This window comes from Ptychodera flava, chromosome 21, assembly GCF_041260155.1.
Source record: "Ptychodera flava strain L36383 chromosome 21, AS_Pfla_20210202, whole genome shotgun sequence".
NCBI classification, from domain to species: domain Eukaryota; kingdom Metazoa; phylum Hemichordata; class Enteropneusta; family Ptychoderidae; genus Ptychodera; species Ptychodera flava.
In genome coordinates, this window is record NC_091948.1 from 22,773,705 (window position 1) to 22,796,266 (window position 22,562).

At 37.8% G+C, this 22,562-nt stretch overlaps 1 protein-coding gene across 1 annotated transcript; it reads left to right on the forward strand.

Moving 5' to 3' along the window:
* The first annotated feature begins 516 nt into the window (after positions 1–516).
* Positions 517–17,108, forward strand: LOC139121742 (amiloride-sensitive sodium channel subunit gamma-like). The gene is made up of 12 exons (XM_070686866.1): positions 517–621; positions 1,131–1,573; positions 3,045–3,128; positions 8,053–8,228; positions 8,558–8,664; positions 9,118–9,281; positions 9,603–9,695; positions 12,927–13,041; positions 14,077–14,155; positions 15,276–15,407; positions 15,632–15,707; positions 15,973–17,108. Exons 2-12 carry the CDS (start codon positions 1,133–1,135, stop codon positions 16,132–16,134), a joined length of 1,629 nt encoding a protein of 542 aa, XP_070542967.1. The 5' UTR covers positions 517–621; positions 1,131–1,132; the 3' UTR covers positions 16,135–17,108.
* Positions 17,109–22,562: the final 5,454 nt, after the last annotated feature.

A 22,562-nucleotide genomic window follows, 5' to 3' on the forward strand; every position in this document is an offset into this window, starting at 1 on the left:
TATCAACCACAAACAAAGCCTCCAAAAAGTTTAACACCTTTGAAGCTCATTTTAATATGAAAAGCCAATAGTCTACCAAGACGACCATGGAACAAAAGGCATGCAGGCGTATGTTACTCTGTGACAGTATATAGCATTTATGAACATATTACCGACTGCACTTCCTCTGAGAAGAGTATATTAGAGTCTTTGTCATTTTACCGCATCGAAGGCTTTCGTAAAGTCAACGAAAACACAGAAAAATCTACCACGTTTCATGGTCAGTTTTGTAATTCCGACAAACAACATAATTGTAATGGTCTCGGTGACCAAGCCTCTCTGTTGAGCTGTGGCGCTGCACTCCTTCTCCGGGCCGAAGAGTAGCGCTACCGCCATCATGCAGAGAGCCTGGGTCATCGAGACTACAGCTTTGCGTTGCCCGGACTCTCAGATTACTTGTTATTTTGCATATTCATGAAATATGTGACGTAATATACGATCAAAGCTTAATATTAAATGATTATTACCTGATTACAACTCATAAATAAGGTAAATGAGGGTGAATGGTAAGAATATAGCCAGTTAAAGCTTGGATTTAACGCTTATCCCATGGGCGACAACATGCGTCACTGAAGTTAAAAGGTAAATCCGTATACATTACAATAAACGTGCAGACTGAATCAAAATAGTTGTCAACCATCATCGAAATTTAACTAGGATAGAGACCGATCAAAATAGCGTGGCAAAACGATTATAAAAATACGTACATCTGCTGGTACTAAACTCGGCCTGGCATGTAATTCGTCAGATTACAGCTAGCTTGCCTTTGAACCTGATTTGTTTTCGATAAACTTGCCAATATTTGTATAAACCAGGACAACTTAATACTCTAGGTTTTGCTCGTACATAATGTGCGCTTTATGGAGTTGCATATGGTGGATTAATTTCAAGTTTTTGGTCTGCCAAGAACTCTTAGTGTGACAAGATCAAATTTTAAGTATGCTTCGAACCTGTACAGTTCGTTGCAAAATTGAAATAGAGGTTTTGCAAAATGGGCTTCAAATCAAGTATTGCTTGTGCCACTGCTGTATTGCTCAATAGGGGAATTTTACAATACTAAGCACTTACAATTGTTAATTACAATAATGCAGGAATGGACCTAATGCATAAAGAAGAGGGCGTCCAGGTGGAGAAACCGCAGAAAGATGACCATCGCATCAGGGACACACTGGCCGATTTCAGTTCGAATACAACGGCACATGGTTTCGCCAGGCTTGTAGCGGCCGATAGTAAGATCGTGAAATTTCTTTGGATCCTTATCTGTTGCTTGTGTTGGGGTGTATTCATCTGGCAAGCCATCGTCTTTATCGAAAAGTACTATAGGTTCGAAGTGTCCTACTCCATATCCGTTGATTTTCGAGTACTCCCCTTCCCGGCAGTCACTGTGTGTAACATGAACCCACTGAGGCAGTCTGCTCTTGAGAACATCGACGACAAATATAAGGACCTTCTTGAATTCTTGAAATCTGGAGCGCAGTCTGAAGATAATGCCCATGCCGACGAAGAATCGAACTCTGCCACTTCGGAAAGCGAGGTAAATCTATCAATGTTGATTATGGAGTTATCCATTCTCTGCGCACTGGAAACCGTGCCTTCGTTTGCCCGATCGTCCCTCATTTAACCCACCGCCGTGAGATTCTAAACTTTTTAAAGCCTAACAAAACAAAAACCAAAAAAAAACAAAAAAAAACAAAATAACAAAACAAAACTAAAACAAGACCCTTTGTAATTGCGCGAGGAACCCACGTCGACGAAAACTGTAGTGCAATCTATGACGTAACATATTATCTTATTTTGCACGCAACAAACAGTCAAATTGGCGGCACGTTTCACCATGGACGTTCTGCTATTCTTAATTGATGGTGTATTAGCGTTATATAATTGACATACTTTGCATACATGATTTCGTAGTTTTGCTTTTTGTTGCCATCGAGGAGCTTACATCCTGATTTTAGAAAATAATAGCCTCACCATAAATGGGATATCACTATAAAAGAAGAGAATAGATACAGTAATGTTATATTCCGCTGGTTCGATTTTATTTACCAAATCTATTGTTCTTCAACTCACAAATACACTCCAGGGTCATTCTCCACCGCCAAGTTCTTATCAGCGTGTATTTTTCAAAATTCTGTTGGGCTTATTTGAACTATTGAAGAATAACACTGGGTACAATGAGCACTTCCTGGAACATGCACGCGACGACACCTATGCACGTACGCGCCCCTGAAGTCAGTGTCGTTTGCTGTCCCGGCCTCAGAAACGTTAGATATAGAAGGTTGTGCTCATATGAATATGAAACCTGACGATGTGCGTTACCAAAAAGTGTGTGTTGGGGAGAGGCAGAGGGGACAGATGTATTTTTTCTCTCGAAGTCTATTGAAAGGATTTCACTACAAAGTGAAACAAACTTAAAAAAAAAATATTACCTTTCTTCTGCGCATGACGAAACAACGGTACGGCATTTGCAGTATACATGAAGCTTGTCCACTACATTTCTGCCATTGTCATAAGTTGATGTTTATGCCATTTTAAAATTTATACGTCGTTTTTGCAATTGAATTCGACTTACATCATAGGCAAATACACATCGTCCACAAATGATTTCGCACATGCACACTTCTGTACATTGTTACGTGAGACGACAGAGCGTAGGTACGCGTTTATGTGTATGTCGTTTCGATGGTAGCCACGGTTCGACAGTGATCTGCTGAGCTGGTGATGTAGCCTATTCAATACGTTCTGTCGTTGTCATTGCAAGATGAACGGCATTCTGTTATCAATTTTCTTACAAAGTTATCTGTCAACATAAAAGCTTAGTTATTCAGACTATCAATATTCAGAACAACAGGGTGCTGGTAGTTCACTGCAATATGACACACTTTGAGCGCAATGCGCAGACCATGCAGGTTCCAAGGTGCGGGATACAAGCAAGGGTATCAACTGTCAAACCGCATCATTTGTACTTCATTTAGAGAAAAAACTTTCATTCTTGTAATCTGCAGAACATTTCGAAGATGATGCTAATGTCTGAAGATGATGATGATTTCGATGGTGAATCCAGCCCTGACTTCTCTTTGGAAAGCGAGGTAAATTTATCAATTAAATGCTAGTTATACATTTAACCTCCCCATGTTGTTATTTGTAGTGTCTATGAGGCCAAGTGAAAATTTGAGTGGTTCTGTTTACCCAATCTACCCTAATATTTACCGGCCGACGTAAGATCCTCACTCAAACGGAAAACAAAAACTAAGACAAAACCGGTGAAATTACGTGAGCGATACAAGTCCGCGAAAACAGCAGTCGAATCTATGACGTCATATATTCTTTTTTGCAGGCAACAAAAAATCAACATAGCGACAATCCATATCCGTAACGTGTACTCAGCAGACTGAAAGATCCGTCGCTCGAGGGCGCTTTCCGCTACCCTCTCCCGCCCTGGGGAGTATAGAGAGCGCCCTCGATCGACGAATCGTCCAGTCTATACCCGGACTGGTAGTAGTTACGGTTTAGCAAAACGCGATAAAAGAGATGACAATTCTCCGTTGGTAGTTGTTTATCACAAAGGAACTTTCGATCGGAAGAGCGTCCAGGATTTCTTTAATTGTAAACCCGCTAAGTTCGCATTGAATGTGCTTGGGATGTTACATATGGATTCACATATTCATTCCGCAATGGCCTCAAGACATTTCTTTAGGGAATAGAGTATTTTATCCTGCGCCGAGAGCTCCCTTTTGAGATTAGGCGCATTATAAATATTGTTTATTATTATTATTATTATTATTATTCTAGCCTCAGTGGGACGCGCAGACCAATGGGTTATGTATAGTTGAGAGCGACTGCATAAGCTTAAAAACGTCATTTCGAGACATAGGGAACCCATAAATCTCCAAGTTGTCGTTGTTGTTGTTGTTGTTTGTATTGTTGTTTATGTCTAGTAGTCGTGTTTTTCTTGTTGTTGACCTATAAAATTCAACGAAGATGACTGTTGTTATGTTGTTGTTGTTTCAGACGTAATGTAGATGTCATAAGAAACGCTACAAGGACTCTATCATTATTCGACCCGATGCAATCTCTGCTAACGTACACTCTCTTCATACACTTAGTAACAAGGGGTGCGAGCTCAGCCGCCTTCAAGCTCATGCATCCAAATTTCAGAGCCCTAAAATAACACCCTATTCGATTCACGAGCCATCGAGTGAAAAGTAGCATGAGAAGGCCTGAAATAGACATACAAAGCTAATTTAGGGTTTACTTTTACCTCATATCTCAAAAATCCCTGGAAAAATCGCGATTTTCACGTCATTGTATGATGATTTTACTCGGTTTGAAGCGCCCGGGCGCTCGAATGGTTCCAATGTTAATGAACTTTTGAAATTAGCCAATCGCGTTGTCTGTAAAGCAAACCGTGGTCAGCTATGACGTATTCATTATTCATGACTAGGTCGGCCCAACAAGTATTCGAGTTGGTTAAAACTTGCATTTCTTCTATACGATATCCCCGTTCGACTTCATTGATCATTTTAGTATAGAAGCGTAATGTTCACGGGGTTACCGAGGCATATCACGTCGTTCTGCCCAACCAGGCGTCGATCGAAGTAAGCATTTATGTCAACAGTGCAAACCCTCACTGCAATCGACAGGTGCAGCCAACGGAGCTATTCATCGAAAAAGCTATTCCAGGAGCTATTTTTCAGGGCAGGGGAAATTTTAATTTTGCAGTATCAAATCTGGAAACATGTTATAAAAGAACGCTACAACGGTACACTGTTTTTAACAACTTAAGAGACGAAAATTAAGAAATAAAGAAAGTAATTCAGATATTAGAAAAAAATAAAAAAGCAATTACCCTTGTGAAACGAGCGATACGTTTCCCACAATAATCACGCGCCTCACAATGAGACCGAGTGTCTTAAAACTAACAAGCAGCACATCGCCCAACATAACATGCTCCTGTGATCGTAAAGGCAAGCGAGGTAGATTCGCTTGACAGATCTCGCAACCGTTTTTGTGAAAGACTTCGCAACCTGTTGTGCTTTGCGCACGAAAAACGCCATCTGCGGCGCGCACTTGTGGTTACTCTCACAGATTGCTGTTTCACCGTTTATGGCGCACTTCGTGCTGAATGCGCTGATGCAGGTTCCAGCATGCGGGCCAGCGAGATTTATTTATTCATCTATTTTTTAGAACTCCAACACAGACATGATGCAGTTAAAATCCATAAACATCCGCACTTACAGGAGGATTTAAAAAAAAAACCAAACAATGATGTTACAGGACAAGAAAAGTAGTTAAAACAAAACACACAAAACGAGGACAAAGCAAAAAATAAAAAAACAAACGCTTTTAGCTTTTCTTTTAAAACTCAAAGCAGAAATATTAAAAATTGGCAAACATCGATATAAGCAAGGGTACAATTACGCAAGCGCAATGTTTGTAGCCTCATTTAGTGACAAGAAAACTTGTTGCGAACAATCTGTGAATCGGAAAAAAAATTGTAAGACGGGATTAGTAATTGCAGAAAAAATACTTATGTTTTAATCGCACTCGTTATGTATAGGATAAAGCCCGAGTATGAGGGCTCTTCTGGTATATAAAGTCCAACCCAACGATAAAATGTCGAGGCCGCAGGCCGAGACATTTTATCGTAGGGTTGGACTTTATATACCAGAAGAGCCCGAGTATGAGGGTTTTATCCGACTTAAAAACTATCGCCCTTAACTGATATATTTTCGTTTTCAATGTGTTTACGTCAGCCGTCCCCTTTGTCAATGTAACATGTTTAGGATATTAATTAAAACTTCTATTTGTGAAATAGCCTTCCAGTGTAATGGAACATCCTATAAATGCCCTAGGGCACATTATATAAATGCCCTAGGGCACAGCAGATTTTGTGTTGCAGCTGGTTTCCACTGTGTTACCAAATTTGAATATTAAAACGTGTCAGATGTCTACAGAATATGACATGTTAACTTTTGATTGGACAGTACTTTACTACGGCGCTGTCATTCGTTTCTGGAATTTGGTGACCAAGGCTTTACGAGTAGATAAAACACCCTGAATTGAGCACTCTGATTGGTCAATCAACAGTAGATAGTTTTTAAGAAAGTGTCAATGTATTGAGCGAAATAGGTGGTATGGAGAAGCTGCTTTTAAGGAGGACACGCATAGGAAATACAACTTTGCAGCTACTGTTTGCAGTAATATTTATGCTGGTTAATAGCCGAAGAAAGTCTTTTCGTTTTTAATAATAATAGTAATAATGATAATAATAATAATAATAATAACAAGGCAGTATTGCTGAAGGCAATGAGTACTTGGGCCGTGATAGAGTAATTTTGAGGACAATATATACTACTATTCAAATATGGTCTTGAATTTCCTCCTGTCAATTAGGCATTTGATTAACTGGTTATTAAACGAAGCAATGGCATGACAACGGCAAAATATGTCTAGCAACTTTTGTGGAGTTTGAGGCAGGGGTTCTTTATTTACAGTGGAAATTGCTTACACTCCTTAAATATTCAAATTACAGCAAATTTCTTTTGTTCTCGGTGGTAGATGTCTAATATTTAGATGGGCATATTTAGATTTCTACCCTATAGTTATCCCTATATACCAAAAATCGGACATCCAGCTCTATTGGCTTGCTCAGAATTAGATATGCGCATAATTAATGAGGTACAATATGTGGTGTCATAAGGTGTCTTATCATACCAAATATGAAGGATGTAGCACTTGTGGTTACTGAGTTGTGGACAAATATATATATATATATTTGAGGTCAAAGGTCATTGAGGTCACGTCATATTTTGTCATAATAATTGTATTGCTAAGTTATTCCTATATACCAAAAATCAGACCTCTAGCTCTATTGGCTCGGTCAAAATAAGATATGCGCATAATTAATGAGGTACAATATATGGTGTCATAAGGTGTCCTATCATACCCAATATGAAGGGTGTAGCACTTGTGGTTACTGAGTTGTGGACAAATATGTATATTTGAGGTCAAAGGTCATTGAGGTCATGTGACGTTTTGTCAAACAAATTATATTGTTAACTTATCCCTATATACCAAAAATCAGACCTCTAGCTCTATTGGCTCGCTCAAAATTAGATATGCGCATAATTAATGAGGTACAATATGTGGCGTCATAAGGTGTCCCATCATACCAAATATGACAGGTTTAGCACTTGTGGTTACTGACTTATGGACAATAATGTATATTTGAGGTCAAAGGTCACCAAGGTCACATGATATTTTGTCAAAATGTCTGAGATATCTTCGTGAACCGATGGACTCACTGATGGACTCACGGACGGATATGACCCAATCTATAAGCCCCCTGGACTTTATCCATGGGGACAAAAAACTGTGTCACTGCATCCTTTAGGCAATATGAATACGATGAGACACTAAATTTTTATTTTTCTTAGCCTGAAATGTACTTTCGTTCGTCTGATAGGATCCTAGTCTAAAGCCTGCTTCTCGCAATTCCGTACATATACAAGTCAAGCAGTTATATAAATGACTTCCCATTCATTTTGAGTAGTTGAATTCGATTTGCCATACGCGGTGCAATGGAGAGGTACTAATATCCACCATAAGCTGAAGGTCCGACTCGTCATCTGTCACTCGGATATTCCTCTCAGCTGCAAGTTCTTTGCCAACTTTCTGTGTTTTTCAATCATTGTCAACATGCTATAATGTTTGCCTGAAAATGTTCCATAGATTTATGATGTAAATGACATAGCAAAACTTGCTTGGCAAATGTTTCAGCGTAAGAATTACGGTTGGGTTCGCTCGAACACCGAACTTTGAAAACTGTACTAGCTCGTTTTATCCGCGTTAAAAAGAAAATGAAAGTCAAAGTGTGTTACGTTTTGCTTTGAAACCGTAAGATAAAATGTTCAGGAAGTACATTCAAAAGAAAAGATGAGCATAACTTCGTAGCTTCATCAGTCACCACTTCCATATATATCAACCAAATAGTTTTACTATCTCTTGCAGGGCTTTAGTGACTACTCTTGGGAAGAGCCCGTTGATTTTGATTTTGATTTTACCCGAGAACTCAATCTATCGATGATAATGTCACATCTACCCTCAGAAGTTCGAAATAAAACTGGGCATCAGAAGGAAGATTTGATACAAGAATGTGTGTTTAATGGTATCAAGTGTTCATCAAAGTAAGTTCCGCGAGGTACAAATTGTCTGCAACTTCTTGACATCGGTAAATAATATATCGAAAAACATAACTTTTCAAACAGAGAGAGAGAGAGAGAGAGAGAGAGAGAGAGAGAGAGAGAGAGAGAGAGAGAGAGAGAGAGCGCATTTTGGAATATGTGACAGATCACAACAACATACTCCACTTTCCCAGCTATTTCAAGGCTGATCATCAGAATAGCGAGAGATTTCCCACAAAGCTGTCTCAGAGTACACAATAGGATACTCATCAAAACACACATTAAGATATTGATCAAAACACACATTTAGCTGAGCCACTATATGTTTGCAGGAATTTCACCCTCGTTCTAAATCCGAAGTACGGAAACTGCTACTCTTTCAACACGGGAACGAATGGTGCCGATATCGTTCATACGTCGAAACCAGGCCCCTCGACGGGTAAGGTTACACGCAGAAACTAACGATGAACTTTATTTAATCAAACTCCGCATGTGGAATTGTACTACAGGCATAAATGGTGTCCATTGGCAATATCATCGAATACATGCGGATAACTGCATTAATCAAAGTTAAGGAATCCAATAATAAACATATCAGCATTAAAGTAGACATTCGAATATTACAAGATGACAAAAAGTAAGAAGAGAATAGAACAGAATGGAAACGAAAATTGAATTATAGACCTTTTGACCTACAATTAAAGGTTTGCCCCCTCGAGATTTGTAACTGTTACGCTAAAGGTTGAAAACAAGTCGACGTACGAAGAATAAAGTACGTTGTACCTTGCACCAATGATCCGATTCTGGAAGATGGTCGAGTAATTAACTATAGATTGAGCCAATATCTTTCATGTATACAAAACACGGGGTAACGTTTTGGTGACATTTGCAGGTCTTAGATTGACGCTGTATATAGAACAAGATGAATACTTAAATGGTATCACTGAGAATGCTGGAGCAGTCGTTTTGGTGCATCCACCGGATACCGTACCTTTCCCCGAAGAACAGGGGTTAGAGTTGCCACCCGGATTCTCCGCATCGCTTGGTATCCGCCTCGTATGTTTTCAACTCATTTACTCTTCATAAGATTCTTATTTTTCAAGGGAACTAAATAAATCATATTCACCATCTGTTACAGAGTTACGACTAAGTAAATTTAATTGTAGCATGACGTAGCCCAAGAGGTGTGAGTAATTGTAGAATATAGAAATATAAACAAATTTCACATTCTAATGATTCTACGGTTAATATTAGTTATAAAACCGAAAAAATATCTAATTCTAGAATATAAAACTTGTGAAGACGTCAAAAGTTCTCTTCCGTTCTTATCTCTAGTAAACCTCTTCATTATAATGAAATCTTCATACTTTCTTACAGTCTGTTATCGATCGTATCGGCGGAAAGTATAGTGATTGCATTAAAGCCGGTGAAATGCCCCTGCTATACGAAGGCTACAACTATTCAGTGGAGGTAAGAATACAAATCTTTTCTTTGAAAAATGTCAAAGATGACGTTTCATTTCAACAAATTCAACAATATAGCGTTCAGAAATAGAGAGACGTCTGCCACGCAAAACATCTTTATACTTCTTGAAATTTCAAATCCGTATAACTGCAATAATGAGAATATTCTACCCTAGCAACACGCTGAATGCCCCTGACATCATTTTTTGTTCCTACGGACAACCTTGTAAATGCTGTAAACGATATGTTAATGCACATCACAACATGGTAATACTCTTGACAACATAATATTAGACCACTTAAGGTAGCTAAATACCTTATAGACACTTTCAGATTTTTATTTTTTATTTTTCCTCCTTTAGCGAACACGCCGTGCGCACGATTTCCGGTTGAAATGTGTACATTGACAAGCCTTGGTTGTACCCGTCCTTTATATATGCCTTTGTTTTTTTGTTATGCACTATTAAAGGTGTTCGACTAAGGTGTTTTTCAAGGAGTTGTAATACTTTGAATGAAGACTCTGAGAGAAAAACCGCAGTCAAGGATTTGAAGGGTATTGCTAAGGCTTGTCAACTCATTAAGTCTAACCGGAAATCGTGCTGCGTGTTCGCTAAAGGGAGGAAAACCGATTTTAGCAAAACGCCTTTCACGTGACTATTATGCAAATAATAGCTGTGTACTGTGCACGGTCGGATTTCCATGGATTTCCAGGAAGTATATCAGGCACATCATTTAAGAAGGTCTAATGTAGATATGGAGATGTGGTATCGAAATGTGACACATCTGTTGCTTAATTGATGAATGACAGCATTCACTGCTTAAACTCAAAACCATAATTTGATGAATAATTACATTGCACTTAATTTGTCACTTTTGCACATTCTTGACAGATGTGGCGCTCTAGCGCTATGAATGCACGCTTACCTATTCCAAACACTAGGTACCACCATTTTGCAGTGGTTCAAGATGTGTTTCTTAATTTTGCCATTTTCATATTGTTTCTAATACCTAGTAATTTGTTCAACGAAAACATACTAACTATTAGACCTGGCTTGATGTCATTTTGGGGAGATGTCCGCTGATGGACTTTATATCACTGAATTATCAACAGCCGACTTATTTATGAACGTACAAAATAAAGGAGAGTAGAGGTTTCTCTTATTGAATGGACGAAAAATTTCACAGAAAATAAATATTTGTTATTATACCATGCATCAAAGATGTGAAATTTTGCTCATTTGCAGAGATTTATTGAATGTTTGTAATAAGGCTATATATACCAAAGCTGAACGCACTGAATGTGATACAACTTCTTAGGTACATTGTTTAGTCTTTGGATTAGTAATGCGAAAGTTTTATGACCATGAAAATCTGGTAATTCGTTCATTTGCATATTTATGCATTTTGATAATGAAGCCATATATTGGGCACAGAAAACTGATTTTTGTTCATTTCCATTTTGTTATACCTTTTAGAAATTTGCCACATATTAACCTAGAGAGAATTTCATTCGGGAGATTTTTGTATCGTGGAGTGCTCGAAAGCCAGGCAATACTTGAATCCCACGTTGACTTGTGTATTCCTAATAAGTTAAAGGTATACAGTCACCTGTAATCTAAATATGCCCATATATGGTCAAAGGGGTTTTTCTTGGTATTCAAAATACCCATGTGAGGGCGCTGTTTTTAAAAAGCGGCAACCCGCTTAAAATCTATGATTGGTTAGATTTTCTCTTTCCATAGTAACTGTGGCAAATTGGAACGGGTTACAGTATACCTTTAAGTTTACACAGTCTATTCATACATCTTGATGGTGCCTTGATATATTTATCGAAAAAAGACAAATCACAATGTACATAATCTGTATAACAATATTTCAAATTTGAAATCATAGGCTTTCCCTACTTGTCATTTGGTATACCATCAATCTTACTTATGGTCTACATATTCCACAATGGCTGGTATTGTAGATATAAGCTTGTAATTCATATGAAAAGTTTCTAATGTCGGATTGAGACAAATCTTATAAGCATTAAACTAGAACAAATGATTGCCAGGTATGATAAGCTTAATGGTTGGAGGTATTCTACAGTAGATACCTGAATATGGCATCAAAATATAATAAATTTGTTTCTACAATATATATTATAGCCCAAACATGGGACTATGTGCCCCAAGGGTAGGTGACCATTTGCCCGACGTGAGGAGGGCAAATGGTCTCCTGCCCCGAGGGTAGATAGTCCCTAGACTTGGTTCAAGTCTGTGATTTGTGAATGTTTGAGTGGAGTGAACGCAATGATTTGTATTCTGCTTTCATGTGAAACGCGCGCGTGAGTTGACGCGATGAGTAGGGTGAACGCGATCAGTGGAGTGAACGCTATACAGCGGAGTTTCACCCGAATCCGGCAGAAACTAAACTGCGCAGACTCAAACGTTACGCATTCAATCGCTGGGAAAACCTGGCGTGAGCTGCCAAATTCCGGATAGGTTTGTACGAAATAGGAGAGACACAAGAGAAACTATTATAAATGCTTTTATTTTTTTTAAATTCACCGACTTGAACCAAGTCTACATAGTCCCTTGTTTAGGCTATAATGTTTTTATTACATGTTTCTTACACAGTTTTCACTCAAAATATTAAGATTTATTGGCAAATGATAATCAAATGCTTTATTTCCATCTTAGATTAAAATACGTTAAAAATGGAACGATTTTTATCATGGAATGGCGCTTTAATATATTTAAACTACTGTTATACGGTTTATCATTTTTCCCCCAAATTTTCCTAAACTCGGATTTCCTATGCAAAACATGAAATTTCAACGTTTTTACACCAAAACGTTGTCAAGTTGAAAATAGTTCCGGTTCACTTTCAGTCCAGTGATGCCTATGCGGCCCGCGACGTCATCAACAAGTTACCATTGAATCCTATGGAGCGCGCGACGTTCGATATACGAGGCATGTTATAATGATATATGTTAGCATTCTTGGCTTTAAGTTTCAAAATTAATTTGCTTGCTTGCTTAATTAAACTAAACCAGTCACTTTGGTTCTTTATGATGGATGCAGTATGCTAGCTGTGTACAAATATCCTTTGTAGACAAGTTTACCTGATAAAACCACTATAACTGTTGTTCAATATTTGCACACTTTAGTTTGGTCATTTAAGATACTGTCTTTGATTAAGGGGACCAGGTTGAATCCATGTGAGACACTATCATAATCATAATTCTCTTCAGGCATGTGCAAAATCTTGCTACCAGAACAAGCTCATTGACGAATGCAAGTGTTATGATGTCACTTTACCAAACAACAAGAGTTTCCCTGCATGTATTGACGGCACGAAGGAAGCACGTGAGTACTATTTAAAAAATACAAGCGGAAAGCCTCCCTTGACGTTCAACAAATTTTGTAGAATGTAACAAATTTTACTTATTTGGTAAGCTGATTCAAATCGAGGCTCTGATCTCATTGCTGACACTTACAATCATCAAAGTTGTAGTATTTACGTTTATTATTTCTCCGTAGCATTCTTTTAGTGACTATCTGTATTAAAAAACTATTTGATTGTAAGTGAAACTATTTTGATATATGTAAACACACAAAAAAGGATTCAGTCTTCACCGAGGTCAGTGGAAAAGGTATTGCCTCTTTCATATACCGAATACCACTTCGGTACAAATCACAATTTAATATCTCGTCTTTAATGTGATGAAATGTTTGTGAATACACCTGGCATAGCTGAATTGGCCCTGCCATTAGACACCCATACCAATAGTAGCCTAGTTGTTACTTCATCCCTTCCCTAAAGCTACCCATATACAAACCTTAAATTAGCACAAAATTACCTGGCTTACCTGAATCTTATTTTAAAAACAAACTGATTCAAAGTAAAAAAGCAACTCTCTTCGCATGCAGATATGTGTGTCCGGGTCTTGACTCTCAAATTTCTACAATTGTTTTTGATCTACCACTTTTTGGTGCTCATTTCAATACTCTTGGAGAAAGGAAAACTTTCAACGGCTTAGTTTTTCACCAACAGAGTTAACAGAGATATGGCGGCCATTTTGTATTTCAAATATTGCAAAATGTTTGGTAATTTGTTTTGCACGGTGACCAACAATATTTAAAGTTGATTTGGTAAGATAATTATTTAAAGCTTCATTTAGGAAAGTTTGAGCAAAAGTTTAAGTCTTTCACTTTCGAAGCGTATACTACCTTAACAGCATTTACCAATTAATAGAGGCAAGTAAGGAACAGCGCTCTACATAGGGTCATTAACTGCAAAAAATTGAAATCTTTTCAATTCTCTTGATATCTCGTTAAAATGAAAATGTTGAAAGTTATAAATAGAGAATTACTCTTGTTATATCTTCTTTTTACACATAGAACGATGCATGTCTGGAATGAATCACAGACAGAAGATGGATGCTTTGGATTGTAGACTAAACTGCCACCAGCCGTGCAGGTATCGGCAATGTCGCGAAATCAAAGAATCAATTCATGCGCGCTTTTCAAGCATCCAACCCTCTATCGTTTTACTCCAATTTGCACTTTTTAATTTCTGCCTGCCATTTTAACACTTGGCGTTGCATTTCCAACTTCCACACCTTCAATTTTAAACATACAGAGCTGGCTGCGTTTTTGAAACTTTCGACCTCTCATTTTAAACATTTTCACATCCGTTTTTTTAGCAATATTCACTTTAAAACTAGCTCGAGCTCCCCTTCAGTACTATTTGATACACGAATGCCAAAAATGAGAGAAGGGCGAATCAGGTGAATTCAATCACTTATTTCTTGATTTGACTCATCAGTTTGTTATAGGGAAGGCCTTGGGTACTACCACATGTATCTCCTTCAATTAGCTGGAACTCATCAATTGGTTCATAGGGGTATGCACAAGGAGAGAGCCCCATATTATTGGTTATTTTTATCTAGTGCCTTGCTAAACTAAATCGGTATCTCCCTGTTCATTACGGTGCAAGTGAGCACATTTCATTCAAGGCTTTGATTGAAGGTCTCTCATAGGTAAACAGAACCCACATGAATTTGAAGTAGTCATGCGAGATCAGAATATCTCACATCGTAAGTGTTCTTGAGAGCTATGGCACGTTCTGATGTCCAGTTGCTACGGATAATCTGAAGTGGTGGACTGTAGTTTTTCGGTGATGCTTCACATGAATACTTAGGAATGAAGCAGTAAACAGCACCGATTTGTGACCGAAACGTAAAGGCAGACTATCAAAATGTGACTTTTATTAATGCTTGAAAACGGTTACGAAATGCGAATTCGAGAGTAAAAAAGAGAGGTCGAATGCTGAAAATGCAACCTCGAATGTTGTGAAATGAGCACATGCAACATCTAATGTTGAAAATAGAAAGTCGAAAGGTAAAGATACGAGTTTGTAGACTACCAAACAAGGAAGGTAAACTGTAAACGTTGTGCTACAGTACTAACCGCACGGTAGAGAAAGAATATAATCAATAAAACTTACACGATGTACAATGTTCCTTTGTTTGTTTAATCTCGAGCCAACATTTAAAGTAAAATGACGACGCTATGTTGTGTATGAATTTTTCTTCAAGTGGAAGATCTTTCAAAGAGACAGTGTCAATGTCCCAGTGGCCATCCAATGCATATGATGACACACTTTATGCTCGCCTCACCCAGAAAAGTCAGAAAATAAAGGAACAGTTGATATCGGCTGAGGTATCGAGGTAAGCCTTGGCTTGTTCGCTTGTAAATACAATAAAACGCTGAACAACATCGAAAATTCATCAAGAAGACAGTAAATTATGCTTAAGACAGACATTTCTTATCAACACCACCACGAGAGGTAGAGATTTATGTATAATTACAATTTTTTTACCTGCGACCATATGAGTCTACTTTATTGTTTGCAATTCTGCTGCTGACATTTAATTTCTATTTATGCTTACAGGCGAAATCTGATCAAGTTAAAGGTCTACTATTCGGAACTCAACTTTGAAAGCATAACTGAAAGACAAGCCTTTGGTGTAAGTCGCAAAGCCTTAGAATTATCTTGCCACTTTGGCGTTAGTCGTATATTCAGAGGCATAAAATTATCTTGCCACATGGCAGAATCGAACATAAGAAGGCACAAGAGACTCGAGCATGGTTTTTCAGCGTTCATCGATAATATGGGGAAACTACTGGTATTATATGAAAGTTTAGCACAACATTCTAGCTAAATCATCCTTTAGCATGGTTTATTATATTCATGGTATGAAACTATTTGTTTGGTTTGTATATAATTTTCAGCTCGTCGACCTACTCAGTAACCTTGGTGGTTTGATGGGCCTATATATCGGTGCCTCAGTGATGTCTTTGTTTGAGGTCTTGGAGTTTGTTGGTAAAGTCTGCTACCTCCTCAAGCCGAAAAGGAGGGTATCGGATCAAGCTAACATAGGGATGCAGATGTGATAGCACATTTTCGTAAAGCTGTTGATAGCCCTAGCTTATGATTTTGTAAAAGAAGGGATAATCACAGAGCAACCTTACTAGTTTTTTGTTTCACGTATTTATTATGAAAGTACAATTTATCTGTCCGATGTGCGTAGTAGACGAGGCGTAATTCACAATCAACTGTAGATGTTTTTGTCATTATCGTTGGCTTTACCAACAAGGAAGCATTTGCCAGAGTTTCTAACCGTGCTTCTTGTTTTTCATCCCCATCAAAAGTATTAATGTACAATTATACATTTTTGCGTAAAATCACGGCCATCAGACAAATATTTTCCTTATTTAAAGAAAACTAACAAAAACCATTCCTCAAGAAAAGACGAATAGAAGTTTGCGTCCTGTTAGTCATTTCAGATACTATCATATACATGAAATAATTTATTTACGTTTATCTGGCCTCCCTGGGTCATTTGTTTTAGTGCAATGCTATCTACATATATGATGTAATTTCATTTTTATCGACGAATGTGAGTATTAACATCACAACAACCTTTTCCAATTTTTCGAAAGGTTAAGCTTTTGAAGATAAGAGAATAAAACTGAAAAGTTATGTAACTTCATTTTCTTATGAAGAAAAAACACGTACAAAGGATCAGAATTTTTTCCATTTCATTGCCTCAAAGAAAAATATTTGTAAAATGTTTTATCTTTGAAAAGTTCAATGTACTATTAGTTTATCAATTTCAAAGTTCAGCTTTCATCATTGTTATACCTTTTTAATTTGATTTTCCAAGAATGTTAAAACTGATGTAAGGTATACAATCGTTTGTCTAATTGACATGCCATTTATGAAGAAAACAATCATTAAAAACAATACCAAAAGCCGACTATTGTAAAATCAAGAGGACTTCGCCAGTATTTTATGAGTTATGTTTCCCCTTAGAAAACAACAACAGTTAAGTTTAATATACTTGCAATAAACCATCGCGTAAAATGATACATTGATTAATGGGAAAAGCTATTTTTATCCACGACTTGAATGAGTTTTCGACCCATGCAGCGCCTTGCTAAATGCTAGTATTTTTATTTTATTTTATTTCTTTTATTTTATTTAATCTCGAACCAACAGGTTGTCCCAATAACAGGTTGGTTTGAAAATAAAAATATAATACAAAAACGAAAAATGTATAACAGTTACAACGAAAATAAACAGACAGGAGAATTCACATAAAAAAAACCCAAAAAACAGCAACATAGCGAAGGATACACATAAATACATCAAGATAAAAGTAATTATTCAGAAAAAAGGATCTTACATAATCCACGACGAAAATTACTGAAGTTATTAAAAATATCTAAATTTTGCTTGTTACAGATAGAATTAAAATATGTCTGAGATCGTGATAAAAATGAGTGTTTCAAGATAATCGTACGTGCTGACACTGGTCTAAAAAGAACAGCACGACGCAAGGTAAAAGCAGGAACATTAAAATGAATCTGTGCAAGAACATCTGGTACACTATAAACTGAGTGAAGGATTTTATAAAGAAAACAGAGTGTCTAAAAATGTTCGCCTGTTCTCCAATGTGGGAAGGCGAAATTCATAACATAGGTTACTATACAGAGCCATTGAGTAAGCCATCGATGAACGGAAGCAAAGATACTTGATAAATTTTATTTGGACTCTTTCTAATTTCTTTATTAAATATAATTGATGAGGGGACCAGATGGGTGAGCAGTATTCAACGTGGCTTCTGACGTAGGAGACATACAATGTTTTTAAAACCTTGATACTATTAAAATATTTACAAGAACGCTTATCACCATGGATCAAAGTAGGATTATCGCGATGGATCAAAGTCTCTCAGACGTTAGAAGATCAACGTGAATACACGAACCATAAATAACTTGACAAAATTCACGTCGTCACTTATAAGTGATAATGTATTTTTGTATGAAATGAAGGCAACTTCACACATCGAATCTGCTGTTGTTAGCAGTACAATATAATGAATGCAACTCTACGTTTGACCTTGGTGGAATACATCTAGACCGATTCTCACCATATCCATCATCGTCGTAAATGTCAATATTAGTGGTGAACCCTTACAATGGTCTTTTTTGCTCTTTTTCTCGTGGTAAAATGCTTCTTCTCGCATTTACAGCATCTGAAGTCAGCGCGGCAGAGTGGGGGACACAATTACGCGCAGTGTACCGTGCCAACGCCCAACACCTATATCGGAACTTTTGAGCTCCTAAACAAGACAAGCGTAATCTGTGTTTTTAACACAAATGTGTTTTGTGAACTTGCCACACTGCTCCTTTTCGGCTCCTTGATAACTATCAGCTGTCAACTTGTTTCCCTCCAAATTCCTCTCAGCCTATCAGCTCCTCCTCTGCACACAGCACACAGTCGCAAGGTTCATGCCTGAGAGAAAAGGTAAGGAGAGATATGTGGAGAAAGGGGTGAAGGTGGGATTGACGGCCGTCAGCCCACAGCAAACAATGACAACGGGATGATGGGGAAAAGTATGGGAACAAAGACTGCTGAGACTGTGTGCCGTGTGCAGAGGAGGAGCTGACAGGCTGAGAGGAAGTTGGAGGGAATGAAGTGACAGCTGATAGTTATCAAGGGGCCGGAAAGAAACAGTGTATCAAGTTCACAAAATATATCTGTGTTAAAAAAAGATTACACTATCTGAACACACTATACTGCTTTGATGATAAACTAACAAAAGTTTTATTACTAATAAACAAACAACCAACACGAAAGTGTAAGTGCATGTAATAACACAAAATCTTCTCCAGAAAGCTATACAAAACTATGCTGTGAATCCAAGTAAAGTAAAATACGACTACCTCTGAAAATTGGGAGGGTCCCCCTTCAGTCAAGCAAGCAGAGTGAAATTGGGTAGTTGATGACCTAGAGCCAAAGTCAAGCAACTGCCCCAAGGTCGGAATCCATCCTGCGAGCCCGAAAGTGTGGGAACTATCAGAATTCCCGAGTAATGGGGTCTGGATGGAATTCAAGGTCCAAACGAAGGAACAGTGACTGAAGTTACCCCCAGAAAAAGGGAATTTGTGGAGATATGAAGTATGGCAGGTGTGATGTGGATATTTAGATCCGTGCCAGGGATGATACCAGAGACTGGTATTTGGAAAGCTAGATCCCTCGGGGATCATATGTGTTGTGATAAGAACGGGGAGTAAATACATAAGGGGCACATCGACTGTGCGAGTCCAGGAAGGATGAAGAAACTCGAACCCAGGGGATCATAAGCAAGTATAATTTGTGGGGAGTGGGGTCGTTGGAAACAGAAGACTGTACAACCCCTGGTAAATGTAAATTGTATACAACCAAAAGCAATCGTCACAAAATGATAAGAAGCAAATCACTGATTGTATGTCTGTCTGCTTGTATGTCTGTATGTGCCTGTCTGCCTGTCTTTGTCTGTTCTTTCTAGTTTTCTCTCTTCCCTCTGTCTGTATGTCTGCCTCTCAGTCTGTTTGTCTCTCCTTGTCTCCCATCATGTCTGTCACTGTTGACTGACTGACTGTTTGTTGTCTATCTGTCTGTCTGTCTGTCTGTCTGTCTGTCTGTCTGTCTGTCTCTCTGCAATTATGTCTGCCTCGATCTGTCTATCTGTCTGCCTGTCTCTATATTCGTTTGAATTTCTGTGTCTGTCTTTGTCTGTTTGTGTCTGCCTATGCCTTTGTCTTTTCCCTGTCTATCTGTCTGTTTGTTTGTTTGTCTGTCTGTCCATCTGCCTGTCTGTCTGTCTTTCTGTCTGTCTGTCTTTTTGTCTGTCTGTCTGTTTGTCTGTCTCGCTCTGTATCTATATCGGTATCTGTTTGAATCTCTGTCTGTCTTTGTGTCTGTCTTTGTGTCTGTCTGTGTCTCTGTCTGTATCTGTCTCTTCCACATACACACACTCTCTCGCCATCTCTCTCCCTGTCTCTATCTCTGTCTGTCTGTCTGTCTGTCTGTCTGTCTGTCTGTCCGTCCGTCCGTCCGCCCGCCCGTCTGTGGTTCTTTCTGTCAGTCAGTCTGTCTGTCTGTCTGTCATATATAAGTTAAAATACTGTCTTCGATTTGAAGTCTTCGAGTGAAGTTAACTGCAACAACTAAGATCTTAGGCAAAATGAGCATCGATAATTAAAGATAATGTTGCATGAAAATGATAATATTACGACATCGTAAGAAAAAAGGATAACAATTTCAAAGAAAAATAACTGCAAATACATAGAGTCCGCAGACGCGTTGAACCGTCACTAAAGGCGACAGCGGCAACAATAAAGCTATGTATGTCATATTTTAATTGCCTGAAGATTGAAGCACAACTGTTTTCATGTATCATTGCATTTGACCAGAATATTTATCTACCAATTTTTGAAAACTTGTTTACATGAAAAACCACATCTAAACGGTCATAAATCTAGCATATCTCATATCTAACCTCATAATATGGGGTTTTGTAGTAGTAAACAGTTTACAGAATTGACAATTCAGGGCCCATTGGTTACAGTACTATGGTAGAAGTCTGTTTTTAACTTCGACGATATTGAATACGTTTTGTTCCAGTAAGTAATGAATGTTTTCAACTTGTGTCCAACGCATGTTGAAAGTGGTAGCCTGTAAATAAAAAGTATTTTGTGTTTTGAAACATTATAATATTGTTGACACATTAATTCTTGACCTAAATATAATTGAGTTTTCAACAACCATTTTGAAATTATACGTTTTGGCACGGTCGGCATGTTGTATGTCGGCGGTTTTTAGTACAAAAAGAAAGAGCATTTCATAAACATAATAACAACGAATGGTTGAGTTAACGGACCTGTTAGCGCCAAATTAGCATTTTGTCAAGATATTACTGTATACGTTATCCCTCATATTACCACGCAACCCATAATTATAAGTATCAGACGAGGGGATAATAAACGAGTATCTCATGGCGTTCTTTGACCTAAAAGAACATAGGATTTTACGGCCACTTACTGCCCGCATTATTTTCAATAGACATCAACCGGGATAGGATGACATGCAGTCATATACATTTCACCTTTAGACAATGCTGTAAGGTTTATCGCAAGCACGACATTAGTGAACAAGAATTATCCTATAGCTAGCGAGGAATGAGTTCAGGTCAACAACCAGTCAAATGCCAAACCAGACAGGTGACAGAAATCCGTAAAATCTTGTACGTTGACATTTTATAATATCAGTCAAATACGCTTGGCAATACGGAACAAATTCACCAAGTGGAAGTCATAACCTTGGATTCTGCGATTGGCACAGTCGAATTCACTATTCGATCAGTGCACATACTAGGTATCTGATCAATCGAACGTACATGGATGAAATACTTTTCCGGTTAAATTAAGTTCATATAGTCTTATATATTGACATTTAAGCGGTTTTCGTCCTGATAGAAAGAAAGTGCAGTTTGGAATGTTTTTATTTCTTAACCAAATATAAGCACTGGTTAATCTCGTTTGAAAGATTATATTTGTGCTTAGTACGGGTACGTTTAATTGAGAACGATGGAGAGTGTAAGCTTCTGAATGTGGTAGTGGTAACATTAATATCCCTCTCTAGATATTTATATTCACACAATGTAATGAAGCTAAATTATACCGAGAAGCGATGGACATTTTGCAAAGTCAACTTAGATTGTTAAGAATTTCTATTTTAACATTTTGTAAGCGATCCGTATAGACACGATGAAATTGAACCGTTCGTTTCTGCTAAAATAACTACCAAAACAGACGATTGGCACTTTCAATTGAAGACGAAACAATTAAGCCCATGTTTTCTGCATGAATAATTCAATTCACTTTGTTTGGGATTCTGTTCAGTCGCTAGGAAACTGAAACACTGTAGTCCTAATAGACTGTAAACTGTTATTAGTGATTAATGAATCATTCATGGCATGTTTGGTTCAATTACTCTTACCTCTAACTAATCGCCCTGTTTCATTTTTCTATTCTTGAAAAGCGTACATCAAGTTCAGCAAATTTTCAGATAGCCTTTGTTTGGAAAATCCTGCAGGCAAGGCAACCCAGTGCAAAAGAATTAACTCTAAACAATTTCTTGGTCGAGCGGACTCAACTCACAACTTTTGTACTAGAAAGAGCGAATATGAGAGTGATCAAATTACTCGGCTAAATTCCGACTTTGAAAAGTGTCATTCTACAATCGAATTAATATTGAATATTTTTACATTACCCCTCCACACAACTGCAAAATACGATGAAACATACTAACAAGCATACATCGCATACAAACTCAATCTAAGTAAAGTACACATCATCATCACAGCAAAGTACACATCACCATCAAAGTCGGCTTTACGTTGCATCGGTGATAGTTTTGTTCACCAGCAGAGGGCAGAAAATTCTATAATTTATTGGCTGATTTATTTTATGATTCACGTAAAAAATCCGCC